A 22102-nucleotide genomic window follows, 5' to 3' on the forward strand; every position below is an offset into this window, starting at 1 on the left:
TGTATGAAGGCCTATTAGGAAAAGGGGGAGGAGTTCTCGGAAAAGACTGGAGGTGCTGAGCAGCAAGAAGCGCTCCCCTACCCGTTTAAGAGTCAATTGCATTCTGTAGTAGGTGCATGCATTACATTGTGTCGTCAAATACTTTATGTATAACGCCCTCGTGCCTTGGCGTTCACACAAAAAGACTATGTCAAGTTGGACCGGTTGAGCCAGTGCAACGCATGCGCGCGTAGCGTGCGCGCGCGCGCCTTTGGCTTATGAATGCCTAGATGTAGCCCCGCCCTGTTCGCTGCTGACTGTCAACGAGACAGGTGTGGAGCGACAAAAGTCAACTCAAAAAGTGGCTTCTCCAGGTAATGAGCGCAGTATAGCTAGTCAGGCGAGTGTGGGAGTGGAAGCGTCGACATAGTGAAGGGTGTGTGGACACAGCTGACATTTGGCACTCGCGCGGGCAGCGGTGGATCAACACTCTGGAAGACATCCGACGCTGAGCCGACTTGCTGCCATTGGTGTTTGATTGGAAGCCGCGGACAGGTCACCTGTCACCATGAATCGGTCAAAGAAATCAACCAAAAATCAGATCGTTAGCGCGACGATCAAACCAACGTAAGTTGCCTTTTACATTTACAATGTGACACGATATAGTTAGTGTGAAGTGTGAATTATTTTCCAATTAAAGTAACCAAGCCGTGCAGTCACCTTCAAAACGCTCACTCACTTAATAAAATTGCAATTGAATATTACCTTACCAATTTCATTTAATGTATTTATGTGTTACACATGAACTGACTTAATTTAACCACGTAGGCTCTTATTTATATTTCCAAAATACTGTATATGTTTTGCATGCAAGTATGCGCATTTTACGCAACATGAACAATATTATTCCCCCTCATAGACGTGGCGTGAGTGTTAAATACCAGTCCATTAGTTTGCATGATTTGTGCTCTTTTCAAGTGAGGGTGTGGCACTGTTGTAAAGTTGTAGTAACTGGTTTGATAGGTACTATTCAGCAGTAGCTCCTTTCAAAGACAGGACGGACGTGCTTGCATGCATGCCTCTCCCACAATAGATTCCTGCAAGCAGTTACATTTTGACAAACTTTGTGGAACTGAAGTTAGTTTTCATTCATCCAAAAAATATTTTTATTTGAATTCGTAGTCTCAGCTACTTGGAGATAAAGTGATGTGTTTCAAAATAGAATGTCATGTTCTTTGTCATTCGGCAGATTTTATGGAAGGTTGGGGGCGGCTAGAATAACATGAAGATAGTGTCATATTTTTTTAAGTAGTTTTCCCTGACTTTCATGTAAAGATAAGAAGCATTGTAAAATATATTCTACCATTGTGATTTTTGCTTAATTTCGTAGTTTGTAATCATTTATTATTTATTATTAATATCATCATTGTCTACGTTGCTGTTGTGCGTGTGTGTGGTGACAGTGACAAAATTGGAACATGCAAACATCATCATCCAACGGTATACCAACTAGCTGTATGTCACGATATTAATCTGCAGACAAGAATAAACCATATCTAGCTATAAATGTCTGTATGGCTCCGCAGCCAACAGTAACCACTAACCCATAGGTAGTTGAATACTGTATATCTGTACAGTATATGTCTCTACCCACAACATTGCACAACACCAAGTCACCTGAGCATGCCCAATGATGGCAAATTTAGCTGCAAAATTGCAGAGGTAAGATGTACAGAGCTTAGGAATCTTGCTTTCCAAATGCTCCTATCTTTTGTAGTGAAGAGGGGCTACTGTTCATGTACAGGTTTTATGAAACTCTCTGGGTAAAAATATTGTGCCCCATGCTGGAAATACTTTAAAAAAAAAAAAGACAATGAAAGAAACAACTTTCGTCATCATTTATTCTGCTTATGACAAACAGACATTCATCTTTTCGAAATGTATTTGTATTTAATTTCAAAGTAGTAGGTGGCAGGATGGCGCCCTAATGCCCTCTATTGGCCAACTTCCACTGCCAATGACAGACTAATTTCTGTGTTGCAACTCCGCCCGCTTGGCTCTGTTATTGTTGCTCTTATTTTTTATTTTCTTGCTGAACAGCGAGAGAGGGAGAAAGAAAAATGATGACAAAAGCCTCAAACTGCTTATTTGCGGTTTTCATTTTATTTCATTTCATGTTTATTTGAATAGGGACAGATGCCACAGCATACCTAATGAAAAAACAATCTCCTGTAGCTAATGCTAATTTCCAATGCCCGTCCCCAGAAGGGCTTTTAGACAAACACAGACCCCAAAAAAATGCATTTAAAACATAATCACATTGAAAATAGAGGGACACAAATAGGCATGTATCAGCACCACCCACCTGGCTCACATACACACACGCACACCCTATACATGCATGGAGGCCTGATGTTAGACTAGCCAATTTGTCAGTTTAACCTTAAAATTCTTATATGTAATTTGGTATTGCTTTCAAGTCAATTTAGACCTGTTAAACGCATTTCTTGTAGCCTAACCTCTCAATAGAATTTTGGCAAATGTAACGACAGATATGGTATGCTGTCTCTCCCAACATGAGCACACGGCAACCAGGCGCCAGTGGAAGGATTTACTGTGACGATCACAACAGATGACAACAGCAACAACCACACCCACTATGACTTGTAGTAGGTCTATTTGAGGTTTCTGTTTCCAATTAGGGTTTAGTTTCCCTTCCTCCCCTTAGAAACATCTGAATTGTGTGTTTCTAACGCTTTTGTGCCAGGAACCAGCACAACTTTAAGTTAGTGCAAGTGAGCAACCAAGGAAACATTTGACAACATGTTTAGAGAAGAAACATGGAGGAAAACCATGACATTTCCTCCAAATGTTCCAGCTGAACTGCACAACCCTGATGTTTGTTATATTTATTACAATTGTTCTTTTTTTGTGTTAACCTGATTGCATGTAATAACTAAAGACATGCAAAAGAAAAGTCATATGTTGGCTTACACAAGGACCTGTTGGTTAAGAATGTCACTGAGAATATTCAGTTTGCAATTGTGGGTTTGTGTTCGAAGGAGACAAAACACCTGATAGGGTGTTTTTTGTTTGATTAGAACAGCCGCTGTTAGATTGTCAGAGATTAGGCCACAAGCCAGTCCAAACTTGTTCTCGATTGGTTTTGCATAGAAAACAAGAACGGAATTAAAGTTCCTGTGCAGCATGCATGCAGTTATGTAAGTAAGGTTTGTTTAATGCGGCTGAGTGGGTGTGGCTGTGTTGTGTGCATGAGAGGATGAATGTGAGCTAGTTTTTTAAAATTACATAGCCATGACCTGTCAAAAACACACACACGCGGCAAGTTATTTTGCTTAGCTGTTCACACATGCTTGTATAATGAAAACCATACCTAAGGCACTGATTTTACTTTTCTTTTTTTTTGATGAATCAATTTATTATTCCTATGAGGTGAAGATGAAACAAACATAGCACTTGACAGCAAACTGGCCCAGCTGGTTTTTGCTATCTCTGAGCGGACACACCTCGCGTGCTATCACTTTGACTGCTATGATTGCAATGTGTGCGAAAGTCCATGCAGTACTCAACTCACTCGCGGTGGGTTAGGTTGGTAGATGAGATGTTAAGAGTTTATGCCATTTGAGTGGGCATCCAACTTCATTAGAAGGAGTAGTGAATTAAATCAATGCCAATAGGTAAACGCAAACTTCAAAACCAAACATCTTAAACTTATAACAGGTAAACATACTACAATCGCAAATGAATAAGCTCTTATCTAAGAGTTGTTGTATTTTCAAGTACCCTGGCTCTTTTCAAGTCTATGCCACTTGACAATAAAGATAAACAATTTCCTGACCATGTCAAAACTGTGAATTATTATTTTCATTTATTATTCTGAATCATTGTTTGGGCCACTGAGTGTACTGTTTTTGCTGGTAAATGCAGCAAATACATTTGTCAAATCATTGAATGCTGTACTTCTGAAATTGCACAATACTTGTTTCTCATAATGGTGATGTTTCTCCCTCTGGCTGTTTCTTTTAGTGTTACCTCGACAGAGTTGACGGCTCTGATCGAGAAGCTGCAGAGGAATGCCGATAAAGTGGAGAGGAACATCTATGATGTGGAGCAGAACCTCAACAAGGTACGGAAGTCTTAACACATTGACAGACACCTTTCAATACACAGATTCTTTATAATTATTATTTTTAAAAAAAAACGTAATCTAACCAAGTCAGTCACAAGAGATATTGGAGCGATAGTAACCGAGCAGAACACAAAATAGTACATTAATGCATGAAAATGAAATGAACAACTGAATACATGTATGTGTATTTACTATTTATATTATGAAGAGGAATACGTGGTTTTTTTTCTATAGTATGCATGATAGTTCTCGCTCTCTGACTTCCTTGTCTTTGCTGCAGGATGTTAGTAAGATCAACGAGAGCAAGCAGCCACTGTATCAGGAGGACACCAACAAGCGACTCCTCAATTCTCTGGACCTGCTGGTCGGCCTGGATGAGGATGCTGTCAATGCCAAGCGCCTTCAGCATCCTCAGGCAGAGATGATAGAACAAGAGTAAGAAATAGTCTGCGCCTTTCTCATTTCATTGTATCCTAAATAACTGAGTTTGTCCGTGTGTGTATGCATGCACGTGTGCGTATGTACGCAGCATGAAGCAGCTCCGTGAGAGAGTGAATAAGCTGAGAGTTGACCATGACCACATCTACCAACTCATCCGCACTGAGGGGGTGCCCACCATCAACTGGGGCAACATGATGGATGAGAAACTGGTAGGAAGTTGGATATATAATGCAGCAAGTGTTCTTTTTGCTTGTGAACACAATCAAGCATCCATGCAGTTTTGTTGAAAGAAACCAAAAAAGGGCCAAACTGTGTGAAGGTATAATGAATCGGCTTTAACATTCATCCTGCTTTTGTAGATGTTTATCTTAAATAATGTATATTATTTTATGTGGTGTATACTTTATATCATGTGGTATGTATTGATTTTATCAATATATCACTAGATTATTTTTGTTTAGTTTTTCTGGAAGTCTAGTCAAGACAAGTACACTATGATTACACAAAAATGCAGTGATCTTTATGGTCAAACTGCTGAAACAAAATAATAAAAAATAGGTATCATTACTTTGAATCAGTAACAGCAAGGTGCATGAGTAAAACTTGATGTTTCTTTACATATATCTGGTTTCCTAGGACAATCTGAGCAACAAGGGCTTTGGCCAGGATCTACCAACTGTGGAGAATGATCTGGAGGAGCACAACATCTTCCATAGTGAAGTGGAGGCTTTGGCTCCTCACATTTCTGCTGGTGGTGACAAGGTACAAATACACAAACAAATAAATAACTCAACAAACAACCAATAAACAAAAGTATGCAAGTAATGAAACAATAAAAAAAAAAAAATGTTTTAAAAAGCTTGGAGAAATTAGTTGATAACATTAAATTTGTATTATTTATGTTGAGTATGTAGAAGAAAAACGTCTTGTGGTTTTTTTTTCCATGTAAAAGCTTTAGAATGAATATCTAAAACATGAGTAATACATTAAAACACTAAACCAATTGGAGGCTAAGAAAATGACATCCTGTTATGTTTCATCTGTATTTCTATAGGATTATGTCAGTGGCCTCCAGATGAAGTACAACAAACTGCTGGTAAAGTCGCACACTAATCCCGCTTATGTGTACTTATTTCCATGTTTGTGTGTTTACTGTATACAACATTTTCCTGCATAACCTGTGACATCATCATACAACACATGGAATCACAATCATTCAGTAGAACATGTGTAGCTCTATGCCATAATGTGTTTGTGTTGAATTTAGTCTATGAACTTCCCAAAATACTGTGCAAGAAAACATGTTTTTTTTAAATGTTCCCCTCTTTAGGCCCTTTCCAGCGATCGCCAGCGCCACTTGCTGAGCCTGCGTGACTACATGCAACGCTGCACCAATGAGCTTTACTGGATGGACCAGCAGGCTGATGAGAGAATCAACTACGACTGGAGTGACAGCAACCTAGATTATCCTGCCCGCCAGAGGCAGTACGAGGTGCACAGTAAATACACTATACATGTATATAAACAATAGTGAGAAACTATTATGGTTTCCCAGTCCTGGATCGCTGGTGTGGGGTGGAATCTTCATACCTCCAAAATCATTGCTTTTCAGTAGACCCCAAAACAGCATGTATGTTCAACCATTAACATTGCATCATCAAAGAAGCAAGCTATTTTCAACACTAGAGGCTGGTCAGTAACACACGTGTGAACTGACCAATAGTATAGATTTGTGAAAAAAGTTTTCCACATTTCAACTTGAAGGTTTTCAGCCCGCCTACGCCAGCGACAATGTAAATGTATCTCACTGAGATAGATAGATAGATAGATAGATAGATAGATAGATAGATAGATAGATAGATAGATAGATAGATAGATAGATAGTATAAATAATTAAATCTATCACCCATTTGATTGTCTGTCTGTCTGTCTGTCTGTCTGTCTGTCTGTCTGTCTAGCTAGCTTAACCTTAAAAAATAAATCATAGTATGAATGAAAGTATGCGTTTTTCCATTTTCAGAGACTGCTCTAATAGAAGCAAAACATGTATGCAGTAGTCCATTCATTATAGTCAGCACCCCTCTTTTCCCAACAGAACTTTATCGGCAAATGTCTGGAGTCCAAGGAGGCAACAATCACCAAGCTTAATGAAGATGGAGAAAAGTTGATTGCATCAAAGCATCCAGGGTCAAATGTTATTGAGGTATTGCGTCCTTTTTTGGGGGTGGGGGGTTGTTTTTTAGTTTGTTCTTTTTTTTCTTTTTCTTTTTCTTTTTCTTTTTTTGCTCAGTATACACAATTATTTGTCATTCTTGAATAAAACATTTGTAAATTAAAATAAAAACAGCCTCCACATGCCTCATTGCTTTGAGACAATAAAAACAAAAGATTACAACTGAATATTATGATCAACCATACAGGGTTTAATATATTGATAGACATTGTTACTAATGTAATATTTTTGTAGCGGTCTTGTAATGTAAATTAATCATTTTACGGTTTAAAATATATTCCATCTGTGTCTAATGGACTTATATGCACATGTACCTGTGTTTAAAACAAAACAAAAAAACTATCTCTCTATCATTGCTGGACATTTTCAAACAATTACTTGCACGCTTACCCCCAGGCTCATATGGAGGCGGTGCATGCTGACTGGAAGGAGTACTTGAATCTGCTCATCTGTGAGGAAAATCACTTGAAACACATGGACGAGTACCACAAGGTTAGACACTGATAGCATATGAACATTTGAACAAGTTTCACTGGATTCTACACAAACACAAAAGCATGCTCGCACACACACTCGCAGACAATCAAACGGCTAATAGAAGGTGCGCATGTGTGTGTATGATTAGTATCACAAGGAGGCACGTGACACCCAGGACCTGTTGAAGCGACTGGAGACAGAGGTGAAACAGAAGTACAACCCCGAGTTTAAGGATGTGTACCAGATGGAGGGTCTGATCAGAGAGCTGGATGTAAGCTTTTCTTGTAAGACTGCTCAGATGTTACTATCACCTATACTGAATGAGGTATTTGTTTGGCTGTATAGGACCAGTCCAAGGCCATGGATCACTTTGATGAGCGGGTCAATGCTCTTCAGAAGCGTGGCCTGCAAGTTTTGCCTCTGAAATACAGACAGGAGAACGCTTCAAAGCTTCTCCCCGTTGAGGCTCTTTGCGATTTCGACACAGATGAGGTACTGACATAGGTCTTGTGAAGTTTTATCTGTTATGATACAATTTGGCTGAAAATTCAGCAGACCATTATTAACAGGCATCTGGGGTTTTCTGATGATAAAAGCCAACTATGTAGAAAATAAACGTGATGGGCCACTGATTGTGTGTAAAGTACTTGTGTTGTGGTACTCTTGACACTAAATGGACAGCTAATTTTGACACAATGCTTTTTTTTATTATTTCCTATTTCCTTCTTATTGTTATCTTAGTGTTGAGAAACAGTCAAGTTTTTCCAGCACCCCTCTTATGGTGGCTAAATATTTCTGCCTCGAATTTTTATTTTTAGCTTGTGATAATTGTTTCTCTTTCTTCAGTCTTTTTTCCTCTAAATGTAATTTAAGATACATAAAACGTTTTTTTTTCTTAAATATTTTTGTCTTCATCAATTATTTTGATATTTATGTCTTCAATTTTTCTTTATCACTCATTGGTTCTGAGAGACTATTTTTACTGCCGCTTGAAAAACCTGCCTTGTATTGAATGACAAACTTTTTGGTTGGTGCAGGGGCAAATTGTGCGTGGGAACAAATATACTCTGCTTCGCAACAATGGAAGCAAGTGGGACGTGAAGGACGCAGCTGGACAAAAATTATCTGCTCCAGCTGTCTGTTTCATTATTCCCCCCACAGACAGTGAGGCAGTGGCCCTCGCTGACAAGTGAGTTGGTATAGTTTTACAAATTCATAATGCAACCTGTAATGACGATATAAAGCTGAAACCATTGCAATGTTGTGTGTTAACAGCCTGGCCGGACAGCAGAATGCTCTCAAGCACAAGATGGGAGACAGCAAAGCAGGACTGCTGAAGCGCTTTGATGAGCTGAAAAAATCCAGTGGTGGCGCAGGTAAAGCTTATTACACTTATTTTGCTTCTTTCATCATGTCATCTCATAGCACTTGTCGCAGTCATTTTAGAATCGATAAGATCCAAACATTATGCTTTTGCAAAGATTATAATGCTCAGTGAATTGCACTGCATCAAACTGCGATCAAGTGGAATGATGTTTTATGTGGTTCAAGCATCTGCCGTACAGCCAATTGAGATACAAATTTCAGCTCAGTGTCCATGTTTTTTCCTTGTGCTTGTATGGATTTTCTTCAGGTCCATTACACCTTGCATGCTAGGCCAATGGAATTCTCTAAATTGCCAATAGGTGTGAATGTGAATGGTTGGAAAGTATGTGCCCTGCAATTGACTAGCGACGACTCCAGGATACATTCTACCTCAGGCACAAAGTCAAGATAGGCTCAACTCACCTGTGACCCTTAACTCTAGCTTCGACTTTTCCTTTCAGCTTATCCCGTTCAGGGTTAGGGCAGCGACATCACTGTCTTCTTAACTTTCCCCTCATCCAAACAGAGACTATTCTGTCACATATTACAGCTGACACTTTCCTCAACCCATTCCAACCTGCTTGAATCTGCTTCTTCACCTCCCTGCTAGACTCACCATTGTTCTGTATTATTGACCTTTGGAGCCCTGTTTTCATGCCCAGCGCAAGTCTAGTGAAAATTACAGTCTGTGCGTATGGGTAGAGTTTTCTCTTTTGATGTTTTACTGGACTAGCACAGATAGAAGATGTCATTTGCGCCGCTGTGAGAAGGGAATGCAAGCAATTCCTGACTAACTAAAGTGGCTAGCTCATTCTTTTTAAATTCAGCACAGAGTGAGCGAGCAGAAGGACTCGCTGGAGTTCATGCAGGAGATCGTCACGGCCCAAGTATATTTACAGTAAAAGGAACTACAAGAAGATCGGATGGTGTTGGCCACATGCAGGCGTGTGACAAACACCCACTACCACCAAGTGCCGCACTGCCAGGGGGGTCTTATTAAAAAAATATTGGGCGGCATGGCTCAGTGGTAGAATGGTCGTCTCCCAACCGTGAGGTTGTGGGTTGGCTCAGCCCTTGTGACCATGTCAAAGCGTCCTTGAGCAAAACCCTGATTTGCTCCCAGTGGACCTGGCAAGGCCCTGCATGGGAGCAGCCGACCACTGGTGTATGAATGTGTGTGTGTGAATGGGTGAATGTGAGGCTTTTTAAAGCACTTTGGGCACCATATGGTGTAGATAAAAGCACTCTAAAAAGCTATCTATTTACCATTTAATTACATTAAACATAACACCCTCAATTTCATCATCCAAGATATTCTTATCTAACTCTTCCTTAAACACCTACTCCATTTCTCTTCCTATCTACACCATGGTAAAACAATTTGAACCCTGCCCATAAGCTTCTAGCCTTACTGCCTCTCTACCTGGACACATAATATAGCTAGCTTTCTCCTAATCATCATGTCAACTCTATAGCTTTTCCTGTCATAGTACCAATATTCGAAGTTCCACTTCCCACTTACAATTAGTTCTGTGCTCTACTCTTCTCTTTCTTCCTATGAACCCACTGCCCACCTTTCTTTTGTCTTCGACCCACAGGAGCTGAATTTCCACCATCCGGGCTGTGTGAATTATGATATAGAATTCTTTGGATGAACATTCACAATTGTTTAGCAAGATCTGCATTTCACTTTTAACTGGATAACTGATATAAAATGAATAAATACTGAAATATATTGCTAGTATAGTATTTTCACCTAATGTAACTAAATACAGTAACCAAACTAGCATGATACAATTCGGTCAACATACTGTATTGTAATTTTGTGTCATCAGACAAGCAGGAGCAGCAATGCCGCCAGTTGATGGCTGGACTAGATAAGGTTGCCAGAGACCTGGACATACAAGAGAAAGCCCTTCAAGCTCGAATGCGCCCACCACTGGAGCTGAAGAAGCCACTACAGGATAGCGGTGATCGCCTACAGGATTTGAGGGTAATTACTGGAATGTAACTGTTGTTATCCATTCTAACCCAAAATAATTAATTCATGATTTATACAGGTTATAACTCACAAACTCACACATTTTCTTCAGGATATTGACATTGCAGTTCGTAGAATTGATCCAGAAAAGACCTCCAAAGTGCAAGAAGCAAAGAACTTTTTGGTTTCAAACCCGACATGTGCCAGTGCGCCTTACCTTCACAGTAAAGCAGATGACGTCAACAAGAAGTACAACTACTTGGAGCAGCTTCTTCAGTGCTCTCAAGAAAAGTATGACACTTGATTATTTATCACTATCTCACCTGCTATAGCAGTAATAAGATTTTGTTATTTTCCGTCATCTCCAGTCTGGTTAAATTTCACTAACTATCAAATAAATCCTGCTTTATTTAGAATGAAGAATTCCAACCAGCTGGAGGCTTCACTTCAAAATGGAAAGGCTTTACTGTCCAACTATGAGAACAGGCTGGCCAGGGAGGATGTTGCTCCTCCTGACATGTCCTCATTAGAAAAAACTCAGCGTGAGCTTGCAGTAAGATTAACCGCCCATTTTACAAGGCATTACCAGTGATGTATTGTTAAATACAGGAAAAGAAAGATAAGATACAGTGTTACCTATTGTATTTTTTTTTTAATCTTGTTTGGCCATCTTTGAGGGTGCTGAAGAATGTACTTTATACACATGCTAGAAGTACCATGCAGATGAGTTTGTTTCAAATTAATGGGTCAAATATAGGAAATAATTAAATGTTTTATAATAAAAAAAAACACACACAAAAAACAGAATAATTCATTGTGGCACAGGAGACAATCACAATCAAAACAAATATATATATTTTTTAAATCACTATAATCATAAAAAAGCACTGACTTGAAATTACTGGTACTTTTGCATTTTAAGTATTACATGCTCGACTGGAGCTGAAGCTAACTATCTACCTATTGTCTCCTTGTCTACACTGACAGGATATTGCCTCAGACCTAAGGTCCAAGAGGTCAGTGGTCAATGAGACTGAGCAGAACCTGCGTTTGGCCAAAAACAGCGCTGACCAAATGGCCATAAAATTCCAAGAGCATTGCCCTGACATTGACAGGCAGGAAGCTGATGTCCTGAAGCTAAACAAGCGCTTCAACATCCTGAACAATCAGATTGACACCAGGTCAGAGGGTACTGATGAGAAAGACAATCCAGAAATCCAACCAATAAACCATATTTTCTTGTGCTTTCCTTTACACCATGTCACAGATCTCAAAGTTCCCAGAGGGCTAAGATGTCATACAACAATTATCGCAATGACTATAACAATATGAACAACTGGCTTGCTCGTATTCCAAACTATGAGCCATCTGAAACTGATGATATAAAGCAACTGGAGACTAAACTCAAGAATCAGAGGGTGAGTGCAATTTGCTGACTATAATAAAACATATTTTACCGTAGAGCAAGGTTACAATAGTAGGATTTACTATTCTACTCTCTTGTCTAAAGAACCTGCTCTCTGAAATTGCAAGAAAGGAGCCTGACATGAACAATCTTTCCAAAAATAGTCGACTTTATCAGCAAGCTATCAAAGTAAGATACTTTTTTTCCACATCAGTTATAGCTTACATAAATAAAAAGCATTATGTTAATGGGGTGAATCTTTTTGATGGCTCTGTGTAGGACTATGAAGGTGAAACTGAGAAGTTCAGATCCATACTAGACCTTGATGATGGTCTTGTACCTCAGACATACAAGCGGAGCCGAATGGAATCCCCTGCACTGGTAGTCAAAGCAGAGGTGGGGCACGTTGCCAAAGTTTGTATTTGTTAACCAAACAATGCAGTGATGATGGTACAGTGATTCCCAACAAGGGTGTTGATATAAGTACCTGTCTGGGGGGGTAGGGGGGGTGGGGGCCGGTTAATTTACGTATCTGTTCTGATGACATTGTGTTTCTCCCTTTGCAGGAAGCTGCTATTGAGGCCAGATATACCGAGGTGAATGCTCTAAACAGCCAAAGACTACAAAATCTCGAGTTCACACATAGCCTCCTCAACCAGGTGAATGTCTGCATCACGAACATAAGTACTATCTTAAACATGATCAAAATTTGTAAAATATTGCTGTACAATTTCTTCTTTAGCAACCAGATATCGGTTTGATCAAGTCTACAAGTCTCAAGTCAGTTAATGCTGCCCCAGCAGGGGAGCTTTGGAGAATTAAGAAGCAGTTGCAAGATGAGATCCAGAGGAGAGAGCAGTTAGAGAAAGAAATTGAGATAATCCAAACTGACATATATGTCCTAGAAGGACAGAAGCCTCAGGATACTATTGTCAAGAAGGAGCTAATAAAAAAAGTTCCCGATCCTCAGCTAGATGAGGATGTGTACAAGGTTCAACAGAAGCTTTCAGAGGAACGTCGTACTACCCATGTTCTGGAGAATGACCTAGAGGTACTGAAGTTGAAACTGCGCGGTCTTGAGACCGAGGTCAAGGAAGGAGCACAGCAATACATGGTGAAGGAGGTTCTCAGAATTGAAAGAGACCGTGGTCAGGAAGAGGAGATGCGCAAGCTTCGGGAAGAGTTGGATGAGCTCAGAAGGCAGAAATTGATTAAAGAAAATGAGCTTATTCAGATACAAAAGCAAGTGACAATTCTGGCTGAAGAAAAGAATAAAGAGCAGGAAGTTATTAAAGAAGAGGAGATCATAAAAGTACAAAATGATCCACAACTTGAAACAGAATACAGAGTTCTCTTGAACAGGAGACAAAAAGAAACAGACGGAAGGAAGCAACTGGAGGATGAATTGAAATTTCTTCAAGAGAAACTTCGTAGGCTGGAGAAGGAGAAATCAATGGCAGAGGAGAAGATTTCCATTAAGGAGGTGCTTAAAGTAGAGAAAGACCCTGCACTAGAAAGAGAGGTGGAAAACCTTAGGAGGCAATATGAAGATGAGAAGACCAAACGGAGATCCTCCCAGCGAGAAAGAACTGACCTCCAAAGGAAAATTGTTAGCCTAGAGGAGGAAAAGTCCAAGATTGTGATCCAAGAGAAGATGCGGGAAATTGTCCGCCCTGACCCCAAGGCCGAGAATGAGGTGGCCAATCTCCGACTTGAACTTGTTGAGCAGCAGAGGCGCTATAAAGATGCAGAAATGCATCTTAGGTCTCTGCAGGATGAGCTGTCCATGCTCAAGAACAGGGGACCTCTAGTGGAGGTCAAGGAGATCATCAAAGAGGTCATCAAGTACAAGACAGACCCACAAACTGAAAGAGAACTTGAGAGACTTCGTAATGAAATTGTTGACAAAACTCACCAGACTGAGAAATCGGAGATGGAGATCCGCCAACTTAATGATGAAATTCAAAGATGGAAAGACATGAAACCTCAAGTACAGACGAAAGAGGTTGTCAATGAAGTGCTCCAGTACAGAGAGGATCCAAAAACTAAGGAGGAGGTTGAGATCCTTAAAAGAAAACTGGCCGATGAACAGTCGAAACGTCTCGAACTTGAGAGAGAAAGGTCATCACAAGAGGAAAAGATCAGACTGAGGAAGATAGATCTGTCTCAGGTCCGTGAAAAGTTTGTTCAGCAGGAAGTGGTCAAGATGGAAGAGGATGTTATGCTTCGATCAGAGTGTGAAACCTTCATACAAAACATTAACAATGAGCAGAGACAGAAGGATAATTTGAAATCAGAACTCTATCAACTGCAAAGACTGAAGGCTGACTTGGACATGCAGTTGGAAGAACTTGAGCGCGAGCGCAAGGCAAGACGTGAAGCTGAATTGGAGATCCAGAGGCTTCGGGTCAGACTTACTGAGCTGGAGATGCGAGATAAAGAAAATCGTGAGAAGGTGACCGTCAAACAAAAGGTAGTCCTGCAGCAGGATCCCCAACAAGAGAAGGAACACTCTATTCTCAAACTTCAGATGGAAGAAGAGAGGCATAAACGCATATTGCTTGAGAAAGAACTGAATGCGCTGATCCAGCAGCAGGTCACCTTGGAGAAGATGGATGTGAAAGAAAGAATTGTTCGCACAGAGAAGGTACAGGTTGAGAAAGATCCAGAGGCTGAGTTTGAGATTGAGAATCTGAAGAGAACTCTGGAGGAGGAGAAGAGGAGAAAGAGAGAACTTGACCAAGAGATGGTAACTGTCACCTCCAGGCTTTCTGAGATAGAATTTTCCAACAGCAAGTCAAGTAAGGAGCTGGACTACATCCGTGATGAAAGTAGTCGCTTGCAGCACGAAAACCAAAGATTGCAGAATGAAATTCGCAAGCTTCGTTCTGAGATTGAGATCACCAGCAAAGAGACTCAACTTATCACTGAGTCTGCACCAAGAGAAGATGGAAAGAACCTGGAGTTGAGGCTTGCGTCACTACAGAGAGAACTTGCAGAGCTCAGAGGCATAACCATCAAAAAAGATGAGGAGATAGAGAGGCTACAAAATAATCTGTCATCTGTTAGAATGAAGAGAGAACAGAGAGAAAGCCATCTGCGAAGGTCTATTGTTGTTATTGACCCAGACACAGGAAAAGAAATGCGACCAGAGGAAGCCTTTAAGCTGGGGCTGATCGACTGGAAAATGTTTGTCAACCTGCAAAGCCAGGAGTGTGACTGGGAGGAGATCACAGTCAAGGGTCCCAAGGGAGAATCATCTGTACTTCATGATAGGAAATCAGGGAAGAAATTCTCCATTGATGATGCTCTGAGTCTTGGCCATATCACGAATCATCAGCTTCAGCAGTACATGAACAAACAACTAACCATCCAAGAATTTGGTGTATTGGTGTCGGGAAAAAACAAGTAAATTAATCTACAAAAACATGTTTGGTTTCATGCAACAAAATGTGATTTTTTTGTTGTTTTGTTGATGTTTGTTTTGTCCTGACTTTGCTTTTGTGGTGACCCCCACCCCCCCCCCCCCTCACACACACACACACACACACACACACACACACACACACACACTTCCTTCATTACAAAATGCACTATGTACTTATTTGCTTATACATATTCCTGTTTATGGTGCTGAATTGACCATACAGTTGCTTATAAACTAATTAAATTTCCATTAGATATGGTCTCGGAAAAATGCCCGTTGCTGAGCTTTATTTTACTACACTGGGTACATGGGTACACAATTTTTTTTCTTTGATTTTCCAAATACAATGCATTATGACACATGAATGTTTCCATTATTTGTGGGATCTTCCAGGAAATCAAATGTATACTATGCCTATCCCTAAATAAAAGTCAATTTAAAATGAAAAGTGTTTTTGTGTGCCATTATAATTCATCAAAACCTGCTACTATTTACGATCAGGGTATTATAGCACACAATTTGTCTGCAAAACAATTCTGTATTTAAAAGTTAAAATACACCAATCCAGTGCATTGACCCATCTATTCAGCTATTTATTTTCTATTCTGTTGTCACACCGGCTTGATCGGACATACTTCATGTACATGGAATTTACCTAAATATTTATTTGGACTGTGGGAGTAGCAAGAGCAAGAATACAAACCTGCTCATACAAAAGTCAAGTGTATCTCATGAACTGAAACCTTTTACTTGCAGACACCCTGCTATGTGAACTTAAAAGGGGAAAAACTGGACAGTGTGATGCACAGCACATGCAGTGAAATATACATTATATTCACACCTTAAAGTCCCTACAAAACCAAATCTTTGCGATTTAGCTGCAAATATTTTCCATTATGTACAGTCATACATGGAGAAATGGATTCCATGCACCCAGCACTTTCGCGTTTGAGGTGAGGATGCATGCTAACTTCCGGTCGCTAGGAAAAAGCATAGTGGCAACAATCACAGCATCAAACTCTTCAAAATATGCTCACTGTCTTTAATTAGCGTGAATTATGTATTACCTTTATAATTGCAGTTATTCAAGTGGCTTTAAGTGATCAAAGGGTCCATTTCTGATTTAATGAGCCATTTGGTGTTTCCCAATACATATGCAGTTCCATTTGTACTTACTTGCATGGTTTAATCTTTGAGACACTCAACATTGTTTAGAGAGCACTTTGAAAAACAACCTAAACTGTAACAAACTGGTACATAAAAATTGAACATAGTGTGAATAAAATACTCTTTATTGTCATTGTAAAGGTGTAGATAAAATGAAATTGGGGTTATGAAAACAGAAAATGCACCAGAAATAAAATAATAATATTAATAAAAAACATGTTGCCTTTCAACCAAGGAGCTATATCCTATCAACGCAAGAAGAGAAGCAAGATATCTTGGTTTTTAAAGAACTTCATTTACTTACACGTCATTTACAAAACAAATTCTAATTCCAAATATAAAACAAGCAAACATGATTTACACAAAAGGATTAGGGAGAGAGAGGTATAGTGAGACACTGGGTAATGTGAGACACCACCTGTATCTAAAAAAAAAAGAAGGAAAAAAAAGAGCTCATCTGTGGTCTGGTGACCAATTTGTTATATTATTTGTTAAGATGACTGAGTTGTGCTGAGGTAAGCATGTGTTTTGTAAAAAATATATATATTTGGGGGATGTAAAAGTAAAACTTTTTTTTGCTTTGAACTTGATCAACTGTTGCACTAAAGCTAATTGACTCAAGTGGAAAAACGTATATCCCACATATTGTCTAACTATCAACTTTTCAAATTATGTGACAGTGACTAAAGATTAGTCTGAGTTGTCAAGAGAGGTTGTTCTTTATAAAATGGTGGTGGTGGGTTTAAGTGAGACAAATGCCATGGGGCAAAGTAAGACTGTGTCTCATTTTGCCCCTTTTCATACATGATTTCACTTTTCATTCATGTTTTGTTTTTAATGTCAGAAACAGTTTTTAAAAAGCCATCATGCCAAGGAAATACAACAAGAAGACAACCTGAGGCAAAACCTCCCTTGAAGAGATGAAAATTGCAGTCAAAGAGGGAAGTAAATCTTTAAGAGCAATGTCAAGGGATCAAATTATTGACAAGTCAAGTCTCCTAAGATTCATAAAGAAAAAGGAGAAAGGGAAAGGGAAATCAGTAGCTTAGGGTGCAGTGGCTCAGGCAACGAGAATGTTCACTGATGAGATGGAGGAAGACCTTTCCAAACCCCGGAAAGAACTTGCTGAACAGTTCCATGGCCTCTCTTCAGCTAAGTGCCGTCAACTTCCATTTGAATATGCAGGGGGAAACAATGTTGTTATCCCTGCCAATTGGAAGGAGATGCAGTGTGCAGGTAAGTCAGGGTGTGCAAGAGATCATATGATTTTATACAATAAGTTAACTAAGGCTGATCTTCCCAAAAGGCAAAATCTTTTAATAATGGATTGTCTATAGGTCAAGAATGGTTTTGGAGCTTCTTAGCACGTCGCCATCTTTCTGTCCAAAAGCGACCTCCCTTAGAGGGGCCACTGCGTTCAACAAAACAACTGTTGGGGAATTCTTTGATAACCTGGTGGTAGTCATTGACAGGTAATAATTATTTTTTTTAAACTGCAAATATTTTATTAAGGCTTTATCTCTGAAATTAAGTTTGGATTCTTATCAATTTCTCCCCTTTCCTCTTATCTTTAACAGACACACACTAAAAAAAAAGTATGTGGATGAAACAGGTGTCTACACAGTACAAAAGCCTCAGCAGGTAAGACACATGATAAACACACACAAGATTGATGTGTAGCTTGGAATAATAACCAGCTGGTTACTGAAACAATGCTGAAACTGCTATTTGTAATATTGTTGTCTGAATTGGAAAATGGATAAACTGAAACCAGAGACTGTAAACCTTTTGTGCAGTAGTAACCTACAAATTGAACATGCCATTGATTCTGAACTTTAATTCAGGTTGTGACACAAAGAAGGAAAAAGCAAGTTGGCTCTGTCACATCAGCTGACTGGTGACTCTAGTGTGTGCAGTGAATGCTGTTGGGAATGCTACCCCTCTTATGTTTGTCTTTCCCAGAGTAAAGTTTAAGGAATGCTTCATGATCAATGCACCTCCAGGAGCCAAGGGTACCTCCACCAGGACAGGATGGATGAATGAAGATACATGGGCTGAGTTCCTTGATCACCTGATAAAGCACACTAACTGCAACCCTGACCAGCCCATGCTGCTAATTAAGGATAATCTTAAAGCTCACATCTCACTCGATGCAGTAGAAATAGCAAAGAGCAATTGTATTGTTCTGCTCACCCTCCCACCTCACACATCCCATCGCATGCAGCGGCCTTATCTAAGAGAACTGTTTTACAGCTTCAGGCATCCCAAAACTCTCCATGCAAGTAATCAGGGGAAACGGCATACACAGTACATTGTTTTTGTTTTGTTTTCTATCATGAACGAATTTTGTCCCCCGCCCCTCACCGCCCCAATCAGTTTACAACGTCAGCAAATATGTGGAGCACATTATGAAATGAAATCTGAGCCGACATAAACAAAAATGTAAAAAATAAAATTAAAATAAAAACCATAATACAATTTTTTTTATTAAATAAAAAAAATCCTCCATTGTGCCATCTTATCATAACTCATTTTGTATCATAACTCATTTTGTATATAAATGGTAATGAAACACTTTCATACTTAACATTCCAGAGTATTTCTGCTTTTTAATTTATTTATTTTTAACTTTACTTACTCCATTTATGGAGTCAGTAGCCTACTTTTATTTATTTTCTAATGCATGTATGCACATTTCTACTACAGAGTGTGAGTACTTTTTATCACTGATATAATTTAATGTGTTGCATTTAATGCTACAAATATTGTACCGTATTTGGAAAACGTCTCCTTTGTATTGCAAATATCCTTGTGTTTTGTCAACGACCGTCTATTTTGTGCACGTGACTCCGTCCACCGGAAAACGAGGGTGCGTTTCAGCCAATGGCGGGCCCTGTGTGGACAGGAAAGGCGGGGCTTCGCTTCGCGATTAGTGGGTGTGTGAAGTGTTGTCTTTTCCTCTCATTCGTTGCGACGTTTTATTATAGTTGCAAGATGGCGACTGTGCATCTGAGAATCGGAGACCTAGTATGGTGAGATATCCTTTTAAAACATGCTTGTTTTTCTCCTAATAGTCTATATATTCACCAATTTAGTTGTATTTATTGTGTTTAGGCTATCAAATATAAACGCGATTAAGCATTAACTAATTGTAAATCCGTCAAGTGTTAGCGAGTTGGTTAGTTGATGGACAACCCAAACAATTTGTTAGCCAAGCTGACTCAACATTGAGCGCTAGCTCTTTGCTAACGATAGCGGAAAATCTAGCAGATGTTCAGATAATGGAGTTTAAAAATAGATACATAATATATTAAATATTATTTTGTTGGAACTACTCCGACTACGTGATTCACGGCCGTGTTTTCCATTCAATCAAGTTTATTATATTGCAGATCAAAGTGTATAATATTCCTCTTCTGAAGACTGTCTTTAGTGGCACGATGGTTTAAGCGAAAATCAAGGTTAGCACGAAGGTGTTAACACTAGAAACTCTTTTTATCCGGCAACTTGCAAAATCCGGAATGTTTTACATTACATTTTGCTCGCAATTACCATAGTTTATCGTGACCTGTGTGTTTTTATTTTTATGGATATGTATGTGAAGCATGCGCTTAACGCTGGCCTGGTATCACTTGTTTGCGTTTCTCGTCGCCAATGATCCACCACTGTTACAGACTAGTACAGTAATGCAGCAAACAAAAGGGACATAAAGCACCGAACATTTTTCGACAAGAAAGAGTTGTTTTATCCCCGATTGTTAACCCTTCATACAATTACCAACATGGGATACTCGTGTTGTTTATATTGCAACAGTAGTCGTTTTATGTTGTTTTTGAATATTTCTTTGTGGAAAATGATCAGCTGATACAGAATAACATGATGCTGACACAAGGCCATTTGGATATTTTACAATAATTGTTCAATCAAAAATGATTGGATGTTCTTCATAAAACATTTGAGGTTGTAAATTGTAAACAAACACCCCTCAACTAATGTCATTCAAAAATAAAAAGAACTATTTATTAACAAAATAGCTTAATTAAACGTCAGTAGACAAACACTGTTTGTACCTTGTTGGTTCAGTATTTATATTTTACCGTCTGAAATATTTTTGGGTTTTAACAAATTGTCAATTTTGTCAATATGTTCATCTACCTAACATCCTAAGACAAACACTGCATACATTTTATTCCATTACTACAGTTCTGTAAAGTAAATTTTCTACTTTTCTACTTGCTGTGCATACAATTTAAAATCTGGATAAATGAAAAAATATATACTAATTTCAGGGGGAAACTTGGCCGCTATCCACCATGGCCAGGAAAGGTAAGTAATGGATACATAAATATATTGCTTCCATGAAAACAAATAATAGATGTCACTGTTGGTCTTCAATACATGTACATTTATTTTCAATTTAGATTGTAAGCCCGCCCAAGGATCTAAAGAAGCCAAGGGGCAAAAAATGCCATTTTGTGAAATTCTTTGGCACTGAAGACCAGTAAGTACATGTACTGTATGTATAGGTTCTGACTGAACTCACCATTCCAGCTGCAACAAATGAATGATCAAATTTCTCTTTCAGTGCTTGGATCAAAGTGGAGCAGCTGAAGCCCTATCATGCTCACAAAGAGGAGATGATCAAGATAAATAAAGGCAAGCGCTTCCAGCAGGCTGTTGATGCAGTGGAAGACTTCCTTAAAAAAGCAAAGGGGAAAGAACAGGTGAGGGACTAGTTGTATAACCCTAATAAATAGGTCGGAGATCATCATTTCATTTAAAAACTGCTGTTGAAGCATTGGCATTATAAATATAATAGGCTCATGATATGGCAAATCATTTTGTTGTAAAATGTTTACAAATATATTAAATTGCATGACGTTAATATCTGTCTGTCGTGCAAGATTTTGAAAAGCATTAACCGTGTCTTTGGTATGCTCGTTTAAGATAACATCCCGTAATTTTTTTCCTGTCCATTTCCATGTATTTCTCGTCATGGATCATAATTGCTGTAACTTTCAAAATAACAAATTTATTACATTTCTTAGAATATTTGAAATGTACTTTTAATCCATTACTCCATACAGTAATGCACTATTAATTCCCCATAGAAATGTTGAATAATAGAATCCCGCACCTATTAAGAAAGGTGACCGAGTTCCTGATCACTTTTTTTGTCACTTTCTTGTGCCATCTATGGATGTAACTGTTTGAATCGTTAGAGAAGTTCATCTTTTTTCTAACTTAAAAGTAGTGCCTGAAGGATTTCCCTCAAAAATTACATGCTTGATGTGTATATATAGAAATCAGGGTTTTTCCTGGCTCAAATTGAGGCAGAGGTGGTACCATCCTGACTATGACGGGTGACTACTGGTACCATGTTTCGGTGCCAATACCAGTCTTAAGGTATCGGTACTCACGGCGGTGACCGATACCATTATCAGCCATTTCTGAGGGACAATGTGGGACACTCCTCA

General features: G+C 39.1%; 2 protein-coding genes across 5 annotated transcripts in view; both read left to right on the plus strand.

The window, feature by feature from the left end:
* Window positions 1-278: 278 nt before the first annotated feature.
* On the plus strand, window positions 279-15900 carry ppl (periplakin). The gene is made up of 22 exons (XM_086070275.1): window positions 279-606; window positions 4027-4126; window positions 4410-4564; window positions 4659-4779; window positions 5207-5332; window positions 5625-5666; window positions 5901-6062; window positions 6666-6773; window positions 7200-7295; window positions 7429-7551; window positions 7626-7772; window positions 8318-8469; window positions 8556-8656; window positions 10481-10638; window positions 10739-10917; window positions 11041-11179; window positions 11614-11807; window positions 11894-12044; window positions 12137-12220; window positions 12311-12427; window positions 12598-12690; window positions 12774-15900. The coding sequence occupies exons 1-22, from the start codon at window positions 548-550 to the stop codon at window positions 15441-15443; spliced, it is 5277 nt and encodes a 1758-aa protein (XP_085926401.1). The 5' UTR covers window positions 279-547; the 3' UTR covers window positions 15444-15900.
* A 3671-nt stretch (window positions 15901-19571) lies between these two features.
* The window catches only part of glyr1 (glyoxylate reductase 1 homolog (Arabidopsis)), a 35339-nt gene continuing 32808 nt past the window's right edge, over window positions 19572-22102 (plus strand). For all 4 annotated transcript variants that reach the window (XM_086070284.1, XM_086070291.1, XM_086070300.1 and 1 more), the window contains exons 1-4: window positions 19572-19657; window positions 20915-20951; window positions 21047-21126; window positions 21211-21349. In XM_086070284.1, the coding sequence (XP_085926410.1) occupies window positions 19620-19657; window positions 20915-20951; window positions 21047-21126; window positions 21211-21349 (294 nt within the window). In that variant the 5' untranslated portion in view covers window positions 19572-19619. The remainder of the gene's footprint in view (window positions 19658-20914; window positions 20952-21046; window positions 21127-21210; window positions 21350-22102) is intronic.

This window comes from Leptonotus elevatus, chromosome 1, assembly GCF_054856555.1.
Source record: "Leptonotus elevatus isolate MCC_2025b chromosome 1, RoL_Lele_1.0, whole genome shotgun sequence".
NCBI lineage: Eukaryota > Metazoa > Chordata > Actinopteri > Syngnathiformes > Syngnathidae > Leptonotus > Leptonotus elevatus.